Below are 22,052 nucleotides of genomic sequence, written 5' to 3' on the forward strand. Positions count from 1 at the left end.
AAATTTAATAAGAGTTAAGCTCTGGAATAGGATTTCAAGGGAGGTCATGGAATCCCCTTCACTGGAGGTTTTAAGAACAGGCTGGACAAACACCTGTCAGGAATACACCAGGGTTACTTGGTCCTGCCTCAGCGAAGGGGGCTGGACTGGATGACCTCTCAAGGTCCCTTCCAGGCCGATATTTCTGATTCTGTCGGGCTCTATTGTAAATGACTGGATAATTATAGCCACTTGAAAAAGAAACGAAGACCCATTTGTCTTGTAACCACCCATTTCATTGTCACTTTATTTCATTCAATTAAAATTTTTGAAGAAAATCCATTCTATAAACTCATGCATTTTTAAGCACCAGAAAGGTCCATGAGCCCCTGTCATTCTGACCCTTGCTAACCCATGACTTGAGACCTACTGCTACGCAGGGCCAGCTCCAGCTTTTTTGCCGCCCCAAGTGATAAAGCCGCGATCGGCGGCACTTCAGCGGCAGCTCTACCATGCCGCTTCATTCTTCGGTGGCAATTCAGCGGCGGGTCCTTCCCTCCGAGAGGGAGTGAGGGACCCGCCGCCGAATTGCCACCAAAGAACCGGATGTGCTGCCCCTTTCCATTTGCTGCCCCAATCACCTGCTTCCTTTGCTGGTGCCTGGAGCCGGCCTTCCTGCTACGGGGCTATATTACAAGACTATGGGCTGGATCCTTAGGTGGTAGAAAGCGGTGTCGCTCCATTGACTTAAATAAAGCTATGGCAATTTATATCAGCTGAGAATCTGGCCCCATGACCCCAGTGGAGTTACATGAGGGATGAATTCGACCCCATATGTTTAGTTTTACATAGAAGACTGGACTTCACACTTCTTTCCAGCTACAGGTTTCAACCTGCAGTCTACAAAAGCAATCAGCATTCCAGCAAAGTTTAATAGTGTAATAAATGGGTTAGCGCATGCATGTGCACCACTGCCCTCTACTGGATGGAATCCAAACTATTCAACTTTTCCATTATTAAAATTTATTATTTCGGGGGTGCCATATTTACATACTACCTTATTAAAAAGGTTTTTGGCCACTACCCTGGTGCTATTATTTTTAGTAGGAAATGCCTTCACTCATTCTGAAAAGGAATTAATTAGTACCAATAAATACTGGAATCTTTCCTTACTTCTTGGCCAATTTATTAATAAAATCAATTTGAACCCTGTGCCATGGCCCAAGCCTTCGTTGGTGCATCATGGGTTGCCAGTGCAGAGGACGAGCCTCGTCCTGAATGTACCGCACACAATTCCGCACCCACGTTTTAATATTATTCTTTCCAGGGGTCGGCAACCTTTCAGAAGTGGTGTGCCGAGTCTTCATTTATTCACTCTGATTTAAGGTTTCACGTGCCAGTAATACATTTTAACATTTTTAGAAGGTCTCTTTCTATAAGTCTATAATATATAACTAAACTATTGTTGTATGTAAAGTAAATAAGGTTTTTAAAATGTTTAAGAAACTTCATTTAAAATTAAATTAAAATGCAGAGCTCCCCGGACCGGTGGCCAGGACCCAGGCAGTGTGAGTGACGCTGAAAATCAACTCACGTGCCGCCTTTGGCACGCGTGCCATAGGTTGCCTACCCCTGATTCATACACTCCCATTCTGCTACTTGTTTTAGCCTTTTTAAAGTCCCTTCCACTTTTTCATGCATAAACTGATGGGCTACATTAAGTAACTTCTGTATTTTTGGAACATGGTTAGGGTGATTTGCAGTGCCATCTGTTGGCTCAGATGTGTCAGCACAGACATTCTTGTCGGGCTATTGTATCTACCCGATTATTCCAGGTGGTTTTTATACCCGTTTCTTTACTGTGTGCCCTTACATGTTGCACCTTTAACTGTTTAGGGTTTTTTGTTACCCACTGGTAAATCTTTTTTTTTTTTTTTGAATATGCAATTTTTTTTTATTTGCTGCTTTTCACCTGTTCCTATACCAATGCTGTATCCAAAACTGTATTCCCTTCACACAAAAATCACTGTCAGCATAAATATATACGGGCTGTGGGGAATTTTCATATTGCCTTCAAACCTGATAAATTGCTTGGAGCTTGGCATGCTGAGCCGATCCATGGTCTAAATGTTCCTAAATGACTTCCTCTTCTAAGTTAATGGCACCGTATTTTACACACCTTTTCCTTTTTACTACCACTGCACTCCCATCAGTAAACCAGACGTGCTTTCCTTGACCCACGGTATCTAATTCTTCCAGTGGGGGTGCCTCTACCAAGGCAATTCTTTGCTTCAGAGTGACCTCTGGACATTCATGTTGGGTTTTTTTTTTTTTTTTTTAGGGCATGTGTTACCATGTCCAGCTTGGACACTGTTTCTGTTGTCACCCCTGTTAACTAAAATAGGTGTTCATTGGGCCATTCGGGTGTTTGAGACTTTACCTCCCATTAATCTTCCTGATAAAATGTACTTTAGAGGACTGTGGGTGCTTTGAATAGTACTAGAGGCTGTTCCTGTAAGAGGCTGAAAAAATGGTACTGCCCAGACGGCTGCTAGACACTCACGTTCACAGGGATCAAAATTTATTTCTGCTCCTTGTAATTTTCTGGATTTATATACTACCGGCACTAGCTTTCCCTCTTCATTATTTTGTAATAGTGTGGCAGTCAAGGCTATGTTATTAGCCGCCAAACGAATAACAAAAGGCTGTAATTCATTAGGGAAACGTAGGGCTGGGGCTGTGAGAGCCTTCTGTTTTAATAGGGTTAAAGTGGAGTCCTGCTCTTTGCCCCATTCCCATTTTGTCTTTTTTTTTTTTTTTTTTTAGCAGTTTTCACAATGGGTGAGTTATTTCAGCCTATTTATAAATGTGCGGTCTAAGAAAATTGAATCCTCCTGGTAGTACTCTTAAAGAGTGGGCATCGGTGGGGGCCGGCATTTCTACCAGTGCCCTTACCTTCCTCTGATCTACCTGTTTGCCTTCTTATTCTTTGGTTTGATTCCTTTGTGCTGCCGTTTATGGGCAGTTCTTTTCTTCCTTTATTAGAACAAGAGGCTGCTAGGCAGCTCTCTAACACCACATTCTACAGACCATTACCCTCTGATCCCACTGAGGGTTACCAAAAGAAACTACACCATCTGCTCAAGAAACTCCCTGAAAAGGCACAGGAACAAATCTGCACAGACACATGCCTAGAATCCCGACCAGGGGTATTCTATCTGCTACCCAAGATCCATAAACCTGGAAATCCTGGACACCCCATCATCTCAGGCATTGGCACCCTGACAGCAGGATTTCTGGCTATGTAGACTATCTCCTCAGGCCCTACGCTACCAGCACTCCTAGCTATCTTCGAGACACCACTGACTTCCTGAGGAAACTACAATCCATTGGTGATCTTCCAGAAAATACCATCCTGGCCACTATGGATGTAAAAGCCCTCTACACCAACATTCCACACAAAGATGGACTACAAGCCGTCAGGAACAGTATCCCCAATAATGCCATGGCAAATCTGGTGGCTGAACTTTGTGACTTTCATAGAATCATAGAATATCAGGGTTGGAAGGGACCTCAGGAGGTCATCTAGTCCAACCCCCTGCTCAAAGCAGGACCAATCCCCAGGCAGATTTTTGCCCCAGATCCCTAAATGGCCCCCTCAAGGATTGAACTCACAACCCTCAGTTTAGCAGGTCAATGCTCAAACCACTGAGCTATCCCTCCCCCCCTCACCCCATCTTCACCCACAACTACTTCAAATTTGGGGACAATGTATTCCTTCAAATCAGCGGCACTGCTATGGATACCCGCATGGCCCTACACTATGCCAACATTTTTATGACTGACTTAGAAGAACGCTTCCTCAGCTCTCGTCCCCTAACGTCCCTACTCTACTTGCGCTACATGAATGACATCTTCATCATCTGGACCCAAGGAAAAGAAGCCCTTGAGGAATTCCACCAAGATTTCAACAATTTCCATCCCACCATCAACCTCAGCCTGGACCAGTCCACACAAGAGATCCACTTCCTGGACACTACAGTGCTAATAAGCGATGGTCACAAACACCACCCTATACCGGAAACCTATTGACCGCTATACTTACCTACATGCCTCCAGCTTTCATCCAGACCACATCACATGATCCATTGTCTATAGCCAAGTTCTAAGATACAACCGTATTTGCTCCAATCCCTCAGACAAACACCTACAAGATCTCTATCAAGCATTCTTAAAACTACAATACCCACCTGCTGAAGTGAAGAAACAGATTGACAAAGCCAGAAGAGTACCCAGAAGTCACCTACTACAGGACAGGCCCAACAAAGAAAGTAACAGAACCCCACTAGCCGTCACCTTCAGCCCCCAACTAAAACCTCTCCAGCGCATCAACAAGGATCTGCAACCTATCCTGAAGGACGATCCCTCACTCTCACAGATCTTGGGAGACAAGCCAGTCCTCGCTTACAGACAGCCCCCCAACCTGAAGCAAATACTCACCAGCAACCACACACCAAAAACACTAACGCAGGAACCAAACCCTGCAACAAACCCTGGTGCCAACTCTGTCCACATATCTATTCAAGGGACATCATCACAGGACCTAATCACATCAGCCACACCATCAGGGGCTCGTTCATCTGCACATCTACCAATGTGATATATGCCATCATATGCCAGCAATGCCCCTCTGCCATGTACATTGGCCAAACCGGACAGTCTCTACGCAAAAGAATAAATGGACACAAATCAGACATCAAGAATTATAACATTCAAAAACCAGTCACAGAACATTTCAACCTCCCTGGTCACTCAGTTACAGACCTCAAAGTTGCAATTCTTCAACAAAAAAACTTCAAAAACAGACTCCAATGAGAAACTGCAGAACTGGAATTAATTTGCAAACTGGACACTATTAAATTAGGCTTGAATAAAGACTGGGGGTGGATAGGTCATTACACAAACGAAAACTATTTCCCATGCTAATTTTTCCACTACTGTTACTCACACCTTCTTGTCAACTATTTGAAATGAGCCATCCTGATTATCACTACAAAAGGTTTTTTCCTCCTGCTGATAATAGCCCACCTTAATGGATTAGTCTCGTTACAGTTGGTATGGCAACCTCCATTTTTTCATGTTCTCTGTATATATCTTCCTACTGTATTTTCCACTGCATGCATCCGATGAAGTGGGTTTTAGCCCACAAAAGCTTAGGCCCAAATAAATTTGTGAGTCTCAAAGGTGCTACAAGGACTCCTTGTTCTTTTTGCTGATACGGACTAACATGGCTACCACTCTGAAACCTGCATTAACACTGACGCTTTCTGGCTTGCTTTTGGATCCAAAGCCATCAGCAGTTGAGAGACTCTGTCTTAAAAGGGACACAATCAACTTCCACCAGAATTTTGATTACTTTCCACTTTTAACTCCTGCTTCCAAAACACCCAGCGATCTGAAAAAGAAAACAACCTATTGTGGCTCCCTTCATAGCCCTAATAGGATCTTAATTAGGTAGTATGGTATGCTTTTGCATTTCTTTTACCCCTTCTACAATATACACTGCACGTTTTGGGGAAAACGCACATTCCTTCCATAGTTTAACTTTTATAACATTAGCCATATTAACTTTTACATAAGGTGTAACTGGTTCTTTTGTGCTCACAGAGTTTTTATGTACCCTTATCAAAGTGACAGTTTGATGACACAGAGCCACCTTAAGGCTCTGTCTGGGGCACGGTCTTTTTTTTAATTTTATTTATTTATTTATTTTTTACTACAACTCTTATTTGCTATTTTGTTACTAAAAAAACAAATCCAGAATTTTTTCCCATTCTCCTGGGTTTGACTGCCCTGCTGCAGCCACGACTTTGGTCTTTTAAAAAGATATTGAACTTATAAAGCATTAAGGTACCTTAAGGGTTAAATACTAAATACCAAAGCCAAACACCACCAGTTACCTGTGGATGGCAAAAAGTGTTTCTCAGTGTTGCAACTTTGAACGAACAATTCAAATGGATTTTAGAGATATTATTTAAAAACAAAACCAATTCATCTGAAACCTACAAAACAAGAGTTTTACAACCAGGAGTGTTGATTTAGGTCCTAAACACTCCACATATTTACACAATATATTTATACACATTATACATATTTTTTTCTTAACATTCCTTACACTGCTTTAATTTTTACACAGCTGTACATAGATTACATTTGTATACATTTGGGGGCAGTTACGTTCCAATAGAAACCCCTTATGTTCTTTTAGCGAATTTAACTAAATTGTCCATAATCAAATGATGTAAATCAGATAGTCTCTTTGCCTGGCTTATTTACAGACATTCCTTTAGAAAAGGGCCCATTTCCCTTCAGAATGGCTGCAAAGAAACCAGGAATTCTCTTTCTGTAACACTTTTCCTTTTTAACATATTTACAACATTCAACTGCTTAATTCCCTCCAGCTTCTGCAGAGCTAACGTCTCACTCTCTTTCCTTAAATCACTTGCTTAGCTCCCAAAATGACGCCTTCATCAACTCAGATTTCACCATTCCAAGTAGTGTTCCAGGGATCTGAATTCCCCAGGCCTGTACTTACTGCTTTCTTTAGTCCTGCCACTATGCCCTCAGGGCTTCCAACCTGCTTTCCCATTTTTTTTTTTTATTTGTTGCCTGCCTGCTTGTCTGGGCCCGATTCTGTGTTCCTCGCTGAACCGTCCCTTTCCATGGACACAGGCTTTGTTCCACTACCAATTTAGCAAGGAGGGTGGGCTCCTCAACTAGCCCCCACCCCTCCTGGTCCCTTTCCTGAAACATTTTTTTTTTAAATTGTGAAATCACAATAATATCCCACCCTCCTATATCCCTCAGAGTGAGGGCTTACAGAAATCTACCCCTTATTTGCCCACGCTTGTGCTGGGGCTTACAAAACACAAAAAGTCTACACCCACTAAAAACAATGCCTGACAGAGCAGGAGGGGGAAAGGCTAAGCCCCCTACCTTTTGGGCTCGATCCTGCTACGACCGAGGGTATATTCACCTATGAAATTTTTCCCCGACTGAAGATAGGAGCGAGGACTCTAATCCTCCCCATTATGGCCCGGCACCTCTACAACCAGGGGTGTATATAGCTAGACAGTTTGTATATATCTTATTTGGATAGTTTTCCCCGACAGACGGGTTGGAGTGAGGACTCTAATCCTCCCCCTATTGCCCGGCACTTCTACAACTCGGGGTGTGCACACCTGAATGATCGATCACTTTATATGGATGGCATAACCTTTTAGCAATATTTAGCAGTACAGTAACTGCTCACTTAAAGTCATCCCGCTTAACGTTGTTACGTTGCTGGTCAATTAGGGAACATGCTCATTTAAAGTTGTGCAATGCTCCACTCTTACGTTGTTTGGCTGCCTGCTTTCTCCACAGCTGGCAGCCTCCGTATGCCCCCCCACCACCACCAGCGCCTCCCGCCCACCAGCAGACCCCGTGGATCGGCGCCTTCCCCCGCCTCCTGCCCGGGGCAATCAGCTGGCTTGTGGCGTTTTGGAGGCAGGAAGGAGGGGGGAGGAGCGAGGACTCAGCGCGCAGGCTCCCCCTCCCTCCCGAACGCCGCAAGCCAGCTGATTGCCACAGGCAAGAGGGAGGGGGGAGGGAGGGGGACCCTGTGCTAAGACCTTGCTCCTCCCCCGTCCCTCTTGCCTCCTAAATGCTGCAAGCCAGCTGATTGCCCTGGGCAGGAGGGAGTGGGGAAGAGGGAGGACTCGGCGCACAGACTCCTCCCTGCCTCCTCAACTCGGCAAGCCAGCTGATTGCCACAGGCAGGAGGGAGGAGCCAGAACTCGGCGTGCCTCCCCCCTCCCTCCCAAACACGTCAATCAGCTGGCTTGCGGTGTTTAGAAGGGAGGGGGGAGGAGCCAGGACCCAGCGTGCGAAGTAAAGGGGGAGGAGGTGGGGGCGGAAGAGGTGGAGTGGGCGGGCTGAGGGTTGAGCCCCCCGCGCCTGGTGCTTGCAGAGTCGGGGAAGCTGCCCTGGAACCTAACCCCCTCATTTACATTAATTCTTATGGGGAAATTGGATTCGCTTAACATCGTTTCACTTAAAGTCACATTTTTCAGGAACAAAACTACGTTAAGTGAGAAATTACTGTATGTTCAATCACAGTGCATGTCTTCCCCCTTTCGCAATTCTCCACCCAAAACTGTTATGCTTAGAAGAAGCCCACGGGATCTTTTTCAGGGGAAACGGCAATACACCGCGTTTATTGAAGATACAATTAGCATATGCATTCAATCACACACACCCCACACACACACACACAGCCAGTCTATGTTATAGTTACCAGTTTAGAGTCCGGATCAATCTAGTGGCCCGTTAGGTTGATCACGGTTAGGGAGGAGCTGGGTTCTGTCGGCCGCGACATGATGCTCTGGGGAAGTCTTGGCAGGACGAACCCAAAGTTTCGTGGCAGGGCACCCTGTTTACATAGTGATTTTCCTTTATTGGGACCAATGAGTTTTGCACCATCATGCTGTAATCAATTGTTGTTTGACGAGTGCTTGTTTTCTTAAACTGTCCTCCTTACTTTTTATTTTGTTTTTTTATGAAGTTTTTTAGGGAGTTCTCCCAGGCTGGTTTTGATCGCAGCTATTTTGTCCCCATTGATAGGTGCCTGTCTCATTTTTAGAGTTGTTAATCTGCCCTCCTCTGACATTTCAATAGGGGCGTGTTGCAGCCTCCTGGCGCCCTTGCGTCTGTCTCCGGTTCCTTCCTAGACCATCTGGTTCAGCGATGCCCGTCACACTTATCTCTTAACACACACATTTCTTATTTACACACAAAACAGAATTAATTTACACAGAACATTTTGGACAGGAACATCAAGTTGCAATGCAAAAGAAAACAATCATGGCATTCTTTTACTGATTTTAAAATGCTAAACCTACAACAAAGTGGTGACCTTAAAACATCTGTTACTGCCTTGAAATCAGCCCAGACACAGATTCTGGCTGATGCAGCTTTACCAAACGGCCCATTAGGCCATTCCTTTCTGCTATTCAAAAAGGGTGGCTGGCAAGATATGATCAAATCATACACCAAGACATTTAACACAAGCTACAATATTATTCTTTATTTTTCATTTTAAATTATACAAAATACAAACATAAAATCCTATTACTACAACTAGAACAGGAGTACTTGTGGCACCTTAGAGACTAACAAATTTATTAGAGCATAAGCTTTCGTGGGTTACAGCCCACTTCTTCGGATGCATATAGAGTGAAACATATATTGAGGAGATATATATACACACATACAGAGAGCATGAACAGGTGGGAGTTGTCTTACCAACTCTGAGAGGCCAATTAAGTAAGAGAAAAAAAACTTTTGAAGTGATAATCAAGATAGCTCAGTACAGACAGTTTGATAAGAAGTGTGAGAATACTTACAAGGGGAGATAGATTCAATGTTTGTAATGGCTCAGCCATTCCCAGTCCTTATTCAATCCTGAGTTGATTGTATCTAGTTTGCATATCAATTCCAGCTCAGCAGTCTCTCATTGGAGTCTGTTTTTGAAGTTTTTCTGTTGTAAGATAGCCACCCGCAGGTCTGTCATTGAATGGCCAGACAGGTTAAAGTGTTCTCCCACTGGTTTTTGAGTATTATGATTCCTGATGTCAGATTTGTGTCCATTAATTCTTTTGCGTAGAGACTGTCCGGTTTGGCCAATGTCTCTTACTTAATTGGCCTCTCAGAGTTGGTAAGACAACTCCCACCTGTTCATGCTCTCTGTATGTGTGTATATATATCTCCTCAATATATGTTTCACTCTATATGCATCCGAAGAAGTGGGCTGTAGCCCATGAAAGCTTATGCTCTAATAAATTTGTTAGTCTCTAAGGTGCCACAAGTACTCCTGTTCTTTTTGCGGATACAGACTAACACGGCTGCTACTCTGAAACCTATTACTACAACTGTATACCATAGGCCCTATATTGCTAACAAGTCTCTTTCAGCGACAAATATAGAAGCCTGTGCTTTTGGAATAGGAGGAACTGAGCTCCATCTCTGCTGTCCCCAGGAAGTTCTGGGTAGCCAACAACTGTGTGCGCTACGTGGCCTTGGATTTATTAAAATGCACAACAGATTACCCAGTGCAGGGAACACAGCTTACGTGGCGTATGGACCCTTTTGGCCCTCGGGACAGAGACCAGTGGGAGCTGCGTGCGCTCAGCCCCTCTCGAGATCAGCCCCACAGAACGTTTTCCCTTCTCCCGGATTTGTTCTCTGGCTGCTGCCCTGAGAATGGGAGGCCTCCCTATTCAGAGCCCCATCAGACTCCAGGCCACACATGCATAGCGAGAGGCTGACAGGACGAGGAGGGACAAATTAAACCATCCGATTGGCTCATCCGCCAGCCATTCATTCTCTGCTCTGTTGACAGAGGCATCTCCACACACCGATGCCAGGTCCCAGCACCAACGTTCTGGACTCTAGGTGGAGACAAGAGGGGCCCTCCCCTTGTGCTCCCACCCAGTCCCCAAACTGTGTCATGCTCTGCCCGAGCCAGGAGCCCACTCGCTGTTGAGCTGTGTGTACCGTGATCTCCGCATCCATTTCTCTATGATATCATATGGCGTCCAACATCACAATAACTAAGAACTTGCAGCACTCACATGCATCCCATGCACCGTTGCATTGGAGCAAAGGATTCTGGGATACACTTAAGCCCTTCCATCAGCCTATCCCCGAGCCCTTTGGCGTAAATGGAGACGCTCCTTTGGAGGCGAAGGAGGTTGGCGGGAACTTCGCAACTGGTGCAGAGTGATCCAGGACAGGCCTACTGGCGAGCGTCCAGAGCCGTCACATGACTATTCTGCAGCCTCTAAGGTCTGGCACTCTCTGCCTGTGTGCAAGATCACGCCTGCTGCTGCTCCTCTGCACTAAATGTGTCCGCGTGGCTGTCTCGTAGCAAGACGTGTGTCGGCCCCTCCGAGAAGAGTTTGACTGGACCAGGGAAAAGGGTTCTCCTGCTGCAGGAGGCAGATGCCGGTAGCTGTGCATATCCTTGCAACAGTGTCCCTGCCTTGCTCAGATCATAGACACCCTGTTCTTAATGTACACATGGTAGGGGTCGCTCCGCTTGTCCACCTTCCTGGACTTGGTGTAGCCCAGAATCAAACTCCCCACCGTGGCGGCAAACAGGATCATCACGAACAAGATGTACATGTAGGAATAGTCGTCCTTGCTGGCTAGCTTGACGTGACTGCCATTTGTCTGCCCCGTGGCCTGGTCTGGTGGGCACAGGATGGCACCATGAAGTGTTTGGTTCAGGGCCTTCAGCATTGACTGCAGGCTTTGGTACCACGTCTCCGTCAGGTTCCCCACCTCCATGTCCTTGCAACTCCCAGGAAACTTTCTGCCAGGATAAAGGGGGAAAAGTGACTTCAGTAAGGCCTCACTGGGGGCGGGGCAGGGGGGAGGCACGTACACAGTAAACCTGGGATTGAGCTGCAGGGCTACATATAGCAGTGTAGAAGTCTGGGCTTGGGCTAGAGCCTGGGCTCTGAAACCTGGCGACGGGGTGGGTCTCAGAGCCTGGGTCCGACCCGAGTCTGGATGTCTATACTGCTAGTTTTAGCCCTGCAGCACGAGCCTCAGTCAGTTGACTCGGACTCTGAGATCGCAGGTTATTTCACAATGCTTTGAGGGAACTTACAAGTCACACAGCATCACTGCTGCAAGACAGGCCCTGCGGTCATGCTGGCTGATTAGCACCAGCGTACAACTTGTGCATATTGGTGAGATGGAATCAAAGTGCAGCTTCCAGATAACGTAACATTGTGATGTCACCTTCCCCCGAAGGATCCCAAAGCGTAATCCTAATGTATCACCAGCCACAGACACGCAGCGCCACGGAGATGCAGCCACCTCTGGTGCGGAGCACAGCAACCAGACAGCTCACAGTGGGGACATTTTGGCCATGTGCACTTTGGAAAACCCCTGTTCTTATGTAGGGAAATCCTGATCCTTTCCTCTGGGGCTGCAAGATAGTCACAACAGATCCATTGCAGGGTGCCGGGCACAGGATTTGTGGAGTCTCTAGAGAAGCTCTGGCATAGGCCTTACAGATCATGGCTGTGCAGGGGCTCTCTGTGCATGGCTCTGATGATGGATTGAGGTAGGGTGCTACTGGGGCAGGAGGGTCTCCGACCCACACGGATCCACCAGCCCTATGCCCTGATGTACAGGGGGCTGGGGCCGGGGGGGGGGGGGGGTAAGTAGAGCCCACTGACAGTAACTGCCTCTTTAGGCCTGGTGGGACAGGAAGCTATTAGGGTTCAGCACAGCTGGAAGGATTTTCCCCCATCAAAAGTGCTTCACGTCTCTGTCTCCCACACTGCGCTACACCAAAGCTCTGGCGATCCCTCACCAGGTGGAAGCCTCGGCAGGGGTTCTCCTCGTATTTCTGTTCCCTGCTTTGCACCGCCCCTCTGGTAGCCACCCTGGGGACTTTCCCTCGGCCAAGAGTGACAAGCTACAGATCGGTCCCTTCCTTCCCCACCCGGGGGTCTAGCTTCAGCCTGCCTTCTGAAGGCCCCTGGAGCAGAGCGCAGCACAGAGGAGACCATCCGGCAAGGTCTATACCTCCATCCACATGGTCCCTGTAACTGGGTGATCACCAGTGCTGACAACACGCTCCCTTCATTGTGCTCCCAGCTGGGAGGGGCACCGTGGAAGACCCTGGTTAGACAGACGCACAATCAGCCCCTGTCCATCATGTGCTGGGGCAGCCGGAGAGCAGTCATCCCTGGGGGCCTAACCCCATGTCAGGTAAGCCAGGGTAAATTCTTTGTACTTACACAGCGTCTCCCATCCAAAGAGCGAGACAAAGGGGCCATGTGGTGTTGGCATCCATCCCGTTGTGGAGATGGACAGGTACCGAGATCCCCAAGGTCACACAAGAAGTCACAGACGTCCACAGACAGGCTCCCTCAGGGCAGTCACCCTCAGAGAGGCCAGAGACCGAGTAGGCCTGCAGTGTGGGTAGCCCATTGGTGAGGTGGGGCGGAGGAGCTGGTCCCGTCGCTGCCTTCACAGGGCCTGTCCTGTGGACAGACAGAGGATGAGTCTCCAGGGCTGTCGATCAGGCACCATCATTCAGTTAAACTAAACATTAAAGTGGGAGAGCTCTCTGGGGCAGGTACCACCTTCTTGGTTCTGCATCTGTACAGCGCCGAGCACAACGGGGCCCTGATCTTACACGGGGCCCCAGTTCAACCCATGCCATGTGTGGCTCTCTGCCCCTCTCTAGTGGCTCGGCCCCAGAGATTTCGGATGGTGCCACAGCCATTTTGCTAACGGATCTGTTCATTTCACTCAAGCAGTGGAGACTGACGCTCTTCGATTCAGAGCTTCAATCCCAGCAGACAACCTGCCCGGGACACTGTCACGCGAGGCACCGTTGTAATGCAACAAACCAACCACCTGATCAAACCTCCCGAGATTTCAGAAAAGCTTTCGGCTTGCTTAGGGGCTACGCTTTGAGTCTGCTCCGGTTCTAGCTGCTCCCCAGCCCAGAGCTGGTCTCTCCTTCCCAACATGTCGCTATTTGCTAAGAAAACCAGAAAGGATGTAAAAGTCAAACGAACCGAACAGTGACTCTGGGGAAAGGTGAGCCCCTGGCGTGAGTGGAGGTGCAGGGAAACCCTGAAATAAGGGGGGTGGAAGTGTGAACACAGGGGCCTTGCGGGAGGGGAATGGAGAGATGCCAGGAGCGCCTGGCGTCTGCAATACACTCATCCCACAGCAGCACCAAAGCATGCGCCCCTCTAATTAAACTGCCCCCCAGAAACACTGCAGAGTGGGGCAGCGTTGGGCACTCAAAGCTCGAGCTGGGGAGTTAATCACAGCTAATTGCCAGGGGTTGAGCCTCCTTCCAACTGTTGAGTGAGGCCGAACACCCTCGAGTCCCAAGGACTTGTGGAGCATGGAGGATGCTCCCGGGATCAAGCCCGTGGTACTAATTGGGCCTAGCTGTGAGCTCAGCTGTAAGGAGTGAACGTTCCTACAACAGCACCACACCTACGGTAATAAATGTTGATGGGGAAAGGTGCAAAGGGAAGCCACAGAGAGGGAAGGAGTCCAAACAAAAAGGCCTGTTGATATAGCTCAGGGACTGTGTTAACGCCATGCCCCGTAACCAAGAGAAGGGTTGGACCGAAAATCAATGGACCAAAATTGGTGTGTCGGAAATTAGGTCTAATTGGTGAACAAATTCACAAAGGGAAGGGCTGTTGACCCATTGCATCCTTCTGGGGTCCACAAAAAAACCCAACACTTTTGGGGGGAGTGTGGCGGGGGGAGTCAAGAGGATGAAACTCGCTGTCAACAACCGCTGGCTGAGAGACCGGAGAACAGGAATGGAGCGAGATTCCCCATCATGGCTGCCACTCCCACCAGCTCCTGGGACCCAGGACCCACCATGACACTGTTAGGCCTTCGTCATCCTGATTCTCAGCAACGTCCCGACAGGGCCAGGCCAAGACAAGGACCCAGACTCAGGCCACATCTACTCTACAGACCTGTATCGGTATCACTACATCGCTCAGGGATGTGAAAAATCCACCCCCCTGAGTGACGCACTTACACTGACCTAGCTCCTCGTGTAGACAGCGCGATATCGATGGGAGAGCTTCTCCCGCCAGCATAGCCGCTGCCTCTCAGGGAGGTGGATTAACTACGCCACTGGGAGAAACTCTCCTGTCGGTGTAGGAGCGTCTTCATGTAAGCGCTACAGCGGCGCAGCTGTGCCGACTCAGCGTTTTAAGGGTAGACCTGCCCTCAGTGCTGCAGGTTTTTATTCCAGCCCTGGGGCACAGTGTTCTGGCTCTACTGCTGCATTGCAAGGGGGGTGCCAGCGGTTAAGGCCTCCTTTCACCACCCGAGGAGTTTCACCCGCTCACGCGGATGCTGCAGCCCTTTGTTCCTTCCCAGACAAACGATGGCAGCTGCCCATTGTTCGGCCCCTCACCAAGGCTGTAGCACAGAGGTGGGCAAACTACGCCTCGCGGGATCATCCTGCCCGGCCCTTGAGCTCCTGGCCAGGGAGGCTACCCCCGGTCCCTTCCCCGCTGACTCCCCTCCCCCACAGCCACACCGCCACGGCGTCCAGACATGCTGCTCTGAGCAGCAGCGTAAGGGGGCCAGGGCCAGGGGGTTGGATAAGGGGCGGGGGATCCCGGGGGGAAGTCAGGGAACAGGGAGCAGGGGGCGGTTGGATGGGGCAGAGGTTCTGGGGGGCGGTCAGGGGATGGGGAACATGTGTGTGGGGGGGGGGGGTTGGATAAGCGTGGGAGTCTCGGGGGCGGGGGTGGGGATAGGGGTCGGGGGACGGGGAACAGGGGGGGTTGGATAGGTGTGGGGTCCCGGGGGGGCGGGGCAGGGGTGTGGATAGGGGGCGGGGCAGTCAGGGGACTGGAAGCAGGGGGGTTGGATGGGGGCGGGGGTCCTGAGAGGGGGTGGTCAGGGGACAAGGAGCAGTGGGGGTTGGATGGGTGGAGAGTTCTGAGCGGGGAAGTCAGGGGGTGGGAAGTGGGAGAGGGTGGATAGGGGGCGGGGGCCAGGCTGTTTGGGGAGGCACAGCCTTCCCTACCCAGCCCTCCATATCATTTTGTAACCCCGATGTGGCCCTCGGGCCAAAAAGTTTGCCCACCCCTGGTGTAGCAGAACATCGTGGTGTGGTTATTAGTCAGCACATGGCAATGCCCTCTCTCCTTCCCTCGCATCACTGGTACCCCATGTCCCAGCACTCAGGGGTCACAAGAGCCGAGGAACGACCGACAGAGGGGGCTCAGCGCCTGCATTCGATCAGTGACCGGACAAAGGAAGGAACTGCCGAGCCCAGGCAGAGGTGGGACGCAGACAGTAGAGAAAGGGGAGAATGTCATGCAGCCAGGGCTCCTGATGACTTGTTCCCTCTGCTTCCCCTGCCCCAGAGCTCAGCACCATCTGCAGCATGCGTCCAACGTGCATCCATCAGCATCAATGGGAATCTGTCCTTCTCCCAATCTGGCTAACATTTCAGCTCATCCCTTACACGCAGACCAGAGACAATAAACACAGCTTGGGCTAACCATGCCCTGGCCTTGCAACAGCTGGTCAGCTCCTACTTAAAGGCTGGCTGAAGACATACTCTTGCCAAATAATCCATTTCACTGGATCCCATAAGCATTTAATGATGGTATTTTATTACAGATCACCTGGCGGGGCTGGCCCAAGGAGGCACTACAGGAATTCACAGGGCCTCATAATGCATTAACCAATGAGACGAATTACAGCATATTAAAGTCCATTTACAAATACAGCAGCAATGTCGATTATTAACGTAACAAGCCCCTAATAAGCAGCTACAGGTCAGTCCTGTTAGAAACAGTGGCAGGCAAACCCTGGATCTGGATTTTGCATTTGGCCGAGAGGTTCCAGCTGCAAACAGCAGCCCCATTGCTGGAGCAGGAGATTAGGCCTCAGTTTGCCCCTGACTCTGGTCCCATTGCCAAGGAAGGGAACAGAGCTGGCCCATAAGTTGTAAGCATGTGCAGGGCCCCCAAGCCGCCCTTATGCTTAAGGTCCTCTCTGATCAATGCACTCACAGGGAGACAGACCCATCCACAGCAAGTGTCACTAATTAGACTAACGAATGCCCCTGCCCCGCCTGTTTGCTGAGGTGACACATCACATCTCTTTTACAAAGAGACACTTGCTGCAGGTCAGAGACAGGGCTGGCCATGGCACCCAGGAGCACTATGGTAGCAACAGACCTTCTCCACATCGCCGTCACGGAGCTTAAACCAGGGTCAACGTCCTTTGTTTGTCTCGACTCAGCTGCCTTTAGAAGCACATGTCCCTCCTTGCCAAGGAACTGCCCCGCAGCAGCGCCGGTCAGATGGGCTCAGCTGAGCCCCCTTGGCGGTCTACAGAACTCAAGAGATGAAGGCGCGAAGCAGCAAGGGAGCAGTAGGGGGTTGCCAGGGGAGATGATCCACTCCAGGAAGTTTCACACCATCTGCATAATGAAGAGGCTGGAGAAGCCCTGGCCCAGGGGCTCCTATTCTAGTTTGGTAGCAATATTATTGCTTCCTGCGGGCTTGCACCGACCCTGCAGGGAGGGAGCATTTGCCACAGTACCAGGCTAACCCCTAATCTCTTTTGAAAAGCTCCATGTAAAAGGTCACTTCTCCCTGGCCAGCCTTCAGAGATGGGCAGAAGAGACCTTGGTTTAACATCTCATCGGAAGCATGCCATCTCTAAGGGCTTGTCTACACGGGGAAACTTACTGGCATAATCATACCTCTACAGTTATACCCGTGAGCCATTTTTAAACGACTCGTGCTGGTGAAAGGGGTCATACGGCCCCTTCTGTAGATGGACGCTTGCTGCCCACAATAGAGGTAGCAGTAGAGCAACAATCCTTACACCATCCACCTGTAAACCCAGAACCAACTCGGCCCCGGACCTGCCGCGGCTGGGAGAGGGGCAGCCCAAACCCAGTCCCGGCTCAGACCTGCCGCGGCCGGGGGGGGCACCTATCCCACGGCCCCAGCCCCAGAGCTGCGGCGGGGAGAGGCGCCTCTCCCCACAGCCCAGGTGCTGCAGTGGGGAGAGAGAGCTGGGGGGAGTTCTTTCTCCGCGCCGTAGCCCCGGAGCACCCTTCTGCACCCAAAACCCCTCATCCCCGGTCCCACCCCAGAGTCCACACCCCCAGATGGAGCCTCCATCCCCTGCACCCAACCCTCTGCCCCAGCCCTGAGCCCCTCATCCCTGGCCCCACCTCAGAGCCCGCACCCCCAGCCCACAGCCCTCACGCCCCAGCAACCCAACCCTCTGCCCCAGCCCGTAGCCCCCTCCTACACTCCAAACCCCTCGGCCCCACCCCCACCAGATGAATTTTGTTATGTGCACCTATATGAAGATGATGTGTCGCACATCACCTCCATATTGGTGCACGTAACAAAATTCATTCCGCACATGGGTGGGAAAAATTAGAGGGAACGCTGGCCCTGTGTATAGAACCAATGTGGAGTTTGTGCCTGGCTCATAACAGACTGAGCTCTTAAGACACTGCAGGACAGCTTGACACAGAGGCCACAGGCTCAAGCCCTGCTGCTGCTCACATGCTCAGGGTGTCACGTGATAAGTGGTGGCCCTCACAGGAAGCTCAGCTGGGCAGAGCTCTCAAGCTCAGGAGGCGCTTCCCCAGAGCGGGAGGTCTCTTAGCTCAAAGCCAGAGGCAATGTCAGAATTCTCTGTGGTCCAGCTGCTAGAGGGAGAGAGCCACACTCAGTGGTTTGAGCATTACTCCCCTAAACCCAGGGTTGTGAGTTCAATCCTTGAGGAGGGCCACTTAGGGATCTGGGGCAAAAATCAGTACTTGGTCCTGCTAGTGAAGGCAGGGGGCTGGACTCAATGACCTTTCGAGGTCCCGTCCAGCTCTATGAGATAGGTATATCTCCATATATTATTAGATTACTAAGCAAGCATGGACTGATGACATACTCATGTGCCCCAGCCACACCCTAGAAGAACCACCAATCTCCCCACCGGGGGAAAGAGGACCAAGTTAGCCCCTGACTTCTTGGGGTGGTTGTTGTGGCCTAGACCAAGGCCAAGTTTATTTCATAGCTGGCTGAGTAAGGCATCAGATGGTAACAACCATCAGCCAACTCCCAACACAGGCTGGGTTTGAACTGCTGCCCTAGAGCTGGGAGGAGCTGCAATTCACGACCAATCCCACAAGCTAACGAGTTCCCAGCTACACCTCTCTGAAAGGACAACAAGGCTCTGTAGTGACAACAGGGCTGGTCCACCTGAGCTTCCTGCCCGGGCCAGACACTGGCTTCTGCAGCTCTCCCAACAAAGGAAAGGATAATTGTCCCTATTATTCAGGGTCCTGCCTGGGGGCGGAGTTGAATGCCTGGGGGCGGAGTTGAATGCCTGCCCATGTCTCTCATGAATGCAGCAATTGTTCTGTCAGAGGGTAAACTGATATCTTGGGATGTCAACGGCTTAGTCACCTGCTAAGGAGCTGTATCCATACACTTGTCAGGCCTTTCTAATGCCTCAGTCAAAGTGAGGCCTGGTCTACACTACAGGGGTAGGTCACCGTAAGCTGCCTTGCGTCCACCGAGCTCTGGAAGGGTCTTCATTTAAATTCGGCTCCCATTGATGTAAAGTGCCTCCCTACACCGATTTAGTAATGTCACCTCCCCGAGTGGTGTAGAGTCATGGTCCATGTCATTAGGTCGACACAGTGTCAGCGTAGAGCTGCCTAGGCAGGAGTACTGCGGAAAGGGATCTGGGCGTCATAGTGGATCACAAGCTGAGTCAACAGTGTAACACTGTTGCAAAAAAAGCAAACATCATTCTGGGATGTATTAGCAGAAGTGTTGTAAGCAAGACACGAGAAGTAATTATTCCGCTCTGATTAGGCCTCAACTGGAGTATTGTGTCCAGTTCTGAGCACCACATTTCAGGAAGGATGTGGATAAATTGGAAAGAGTCCAGAGAAGAGGAACAAAAATTATTAAAGGTCTAGAAAACATGACCTATGACGGAAGATTGGAAAAATTGGGTTTGTTTAATCTGGAAAAGAGAAGACTGAAGCCATGGGCTTAAATTGCAGAAACGGCAGTTTAGGTTGGATATTAGGAAAAACTTCCTAACTGTCAGGGTGGTTAAGCAAATTGCCTAGTGAGGCTGTGGAATCTCCATCATTGGAGATTTTTAAGAGCAGGTTAGACAAACACCTGTCAGGAATGGTCTAGATAATTAGTCCTGCCACGAGTGCAGGGGATGGACTAGATGACCTCTCGAGGTCCCTTCCAGTTCTGTGATTCTTCAGGTCTTGGAAAAGTTTACTCCCTGTTTACAGGGAGAAATCATTAGCTGGCTGCGGGGTACAGGATAAAAACCCAATCGGATGTCATGCTCTTCTTTGCATGGAACCATTTCAACTAAATGTTTGCTCGCTTCATCTTGAAAGCCCTTATTTCAGTGGATCTTGAATCTCCTACTTCATATGAACAGCCATAGTGGGCCAGACCAATGATCTATCTAGCCCAGTGTCTTGCCTCTGACAGTGGCCAGTGCCAGGAATGAACAGAACAGGGCAATTATTGAGTGATCCATTCCCTGTTGTCCAGTCTCAGCTTCTGGCAGTTGGACGTTTAGGGACATCCAGAACATGGGGTTGCATCCCTGATCATCTTGGCTAATAGCCATTGATGGACCTATCCTCCAGGAACTTCTTTAATTCTTTTTTTAACCCAATTATACTTTTGGCCTTTACAATGTCCCCTGGAGGGAAGGAAAGGGGCTTTCAGAGGATGGATCTACGAGAGAGTTGTGGGCCCCACTTGACATAAGTAATAAAACATGGGGGAAGCCTTATTTCTTGGGAGACAGGATTAGGGAGGTAAATGAATCAGCAGGCTGGAAACAGAACATCTGGACTAGCTAAGATAAGGGGGACACCCAGGAAACCATTTATAATGGGCAAGATAATGGATAAGCTAAGCCTGGAACATAAGATGGGGTACAGAGTAAGTTGCACATGGACAGTGCACACTGTACAGGGATTGGTTTCTGGAAAGTGACTGTGCCAATCCCAAAATGTGTGATTCAACGTACAGTAAATGCCATATAACGTGTAATTATATATAAAGGAAGAGATTTGCTATGTAACTTTGGATGTGTGATACGCCCTATACACACCCCCTACGCTTGAGTCTGAACAACTCAGCCTAGCTGGGCCGTATGCCAAATAAAGGAACAAGACTGGAGTCAAACTGAGTTCTTGGGGAATCGAGGGGAAGAGGTCTCAGGGAAAACCCAACAGAGTGGTGCCATGACACAGATCGGCTCGTCTGGAGCAGGTAACATATACACCCCTTAGAGTAAGGGTCGCGACCCAGGGTTAAAGGAAATGGCATTGGAAGGGTTTAAGGGTTTAAACAAAGTTCGCACCACACTGGAAAAGTAGGTTAAATCTAAGGGACTCCCCAGAAGCATTACAGGGAAACTAGGATTGGGTGAAAAAAACAACTCCAGAGAGTGGTACCGGAGAGGAAAAAAAGAATGCATGGCAGAGAACAGCAGAGGTCTTCTGAAAGCCACTGAAACGTTCAAAAATTCTCGAAAAGGCAGGAGGAAAACAATGTCTATTACCTATTTGCATAAATCCAAAGTAAAAAGCAGCCGCCCTTCCAGGACTATATTTAGTGAGTACAGCTTTGCGGCAAAGTGTACGAAGTTAAAAAACGAGTGCAAAAAACAAACAATAAGCTTAGTGCCCCGAAAAAAAATGTCACTTTCAAAAATAAATCGTTAAAAAAAAACCTTAAAAGTTAAAAAAGGCTTTTGGACAAATAAACCCTGCTGAGTTGAGAGGGAATTAAACAGCTGGGGTTGTGAAAATGTGTAAAAGGATGTTAAGGTGTTAAAGAAGAGAATGCTCGGTTTAATAATGAAACCCAGTTATGGCAGTAAAACTCTGTGCTGTCACGTCCGGTGACACCCTTAGTAATAAAACAAATTATGCAACGGGGAGGTCAAGTGGTGACAACTACTACCACTATATGCTCTTCCCCCCGAAACGCCTTTACAGCCATTCTGAAGGAAATGGGCCCTTCCCGATGAATGTGTCTGGCAATAATTAATTGCGCCAGCTGCTGCAGGCAGAGTGACAATCTCATTTGAGTTACTGGACTATAAGTAATTCAGTCAAAATCTCTAAAAAGAAAATAGGGATTTCAATATGGTTTCACTGCTTCCAGATATACTAGTGAAAATGTAACAAAATCTGACATCAAAATATAATTAAGAGCAGCGCAAAGGGCATTAATCAGCTCAAACCACAGACTGTAAAATGGGGAGAAAACACCGTGTCAGTGAAAAAAATACCGCCCATCCCAAAAAAATAAATGTAAGCGTAACAGTCAGGTTACTAATGCATCACTCCTTCCACTCTGCCAACAACGCCAGCCTGAAAAGTTTCTGCTACCGCTGGCTGGAATTAT

The 22,052-nt window shown here is 48.9% G+C and overlaps 1 protein-coding gene across 1 annotated transcript; it reads right to left on the minus strand.

The window, feature by feature from the left end:
• Positions 1 to 11,067: 11,067 nt before the first annotated feature.
• On the minus strand, positions 11,068 to 12,853 carry LOC135895188 (potassium voltage-gated channel subfamily E member 3-like). The gene is made up of 2 exons (XM_065423262.1): positions 12,840 to 12,853; positions 11,068 to 11,395 (listed from the first exon to the last, which is right to left on the minus strand). The coding sequence occupies exons 1-2, from the start codon at positions 12,851 to 12,853 to the stop codon at positions 11,068 to 11,070; spliced, it is 342 nt and encodes a 113-aa protein (XP_065279334.1).
• Between the last annotated feature and the right edge of the window lie 9,199 nt (positions 12,854 to 22,052).

The sequence above is a fragment of the Emys orbicularis genome, chromosome 1, assembly GCF_028017835.1.
Source record: "Emys orbicularis isolate rEmyOrb1 chromosome 1, rEmyOrb1.hap1, whole genome shotgun sequence".
NCBI classification, from domain to species: Eukaryota; Metazoa; Chordata; order Testudines; family Emydidae; genus Emys; species Emys orbicularis.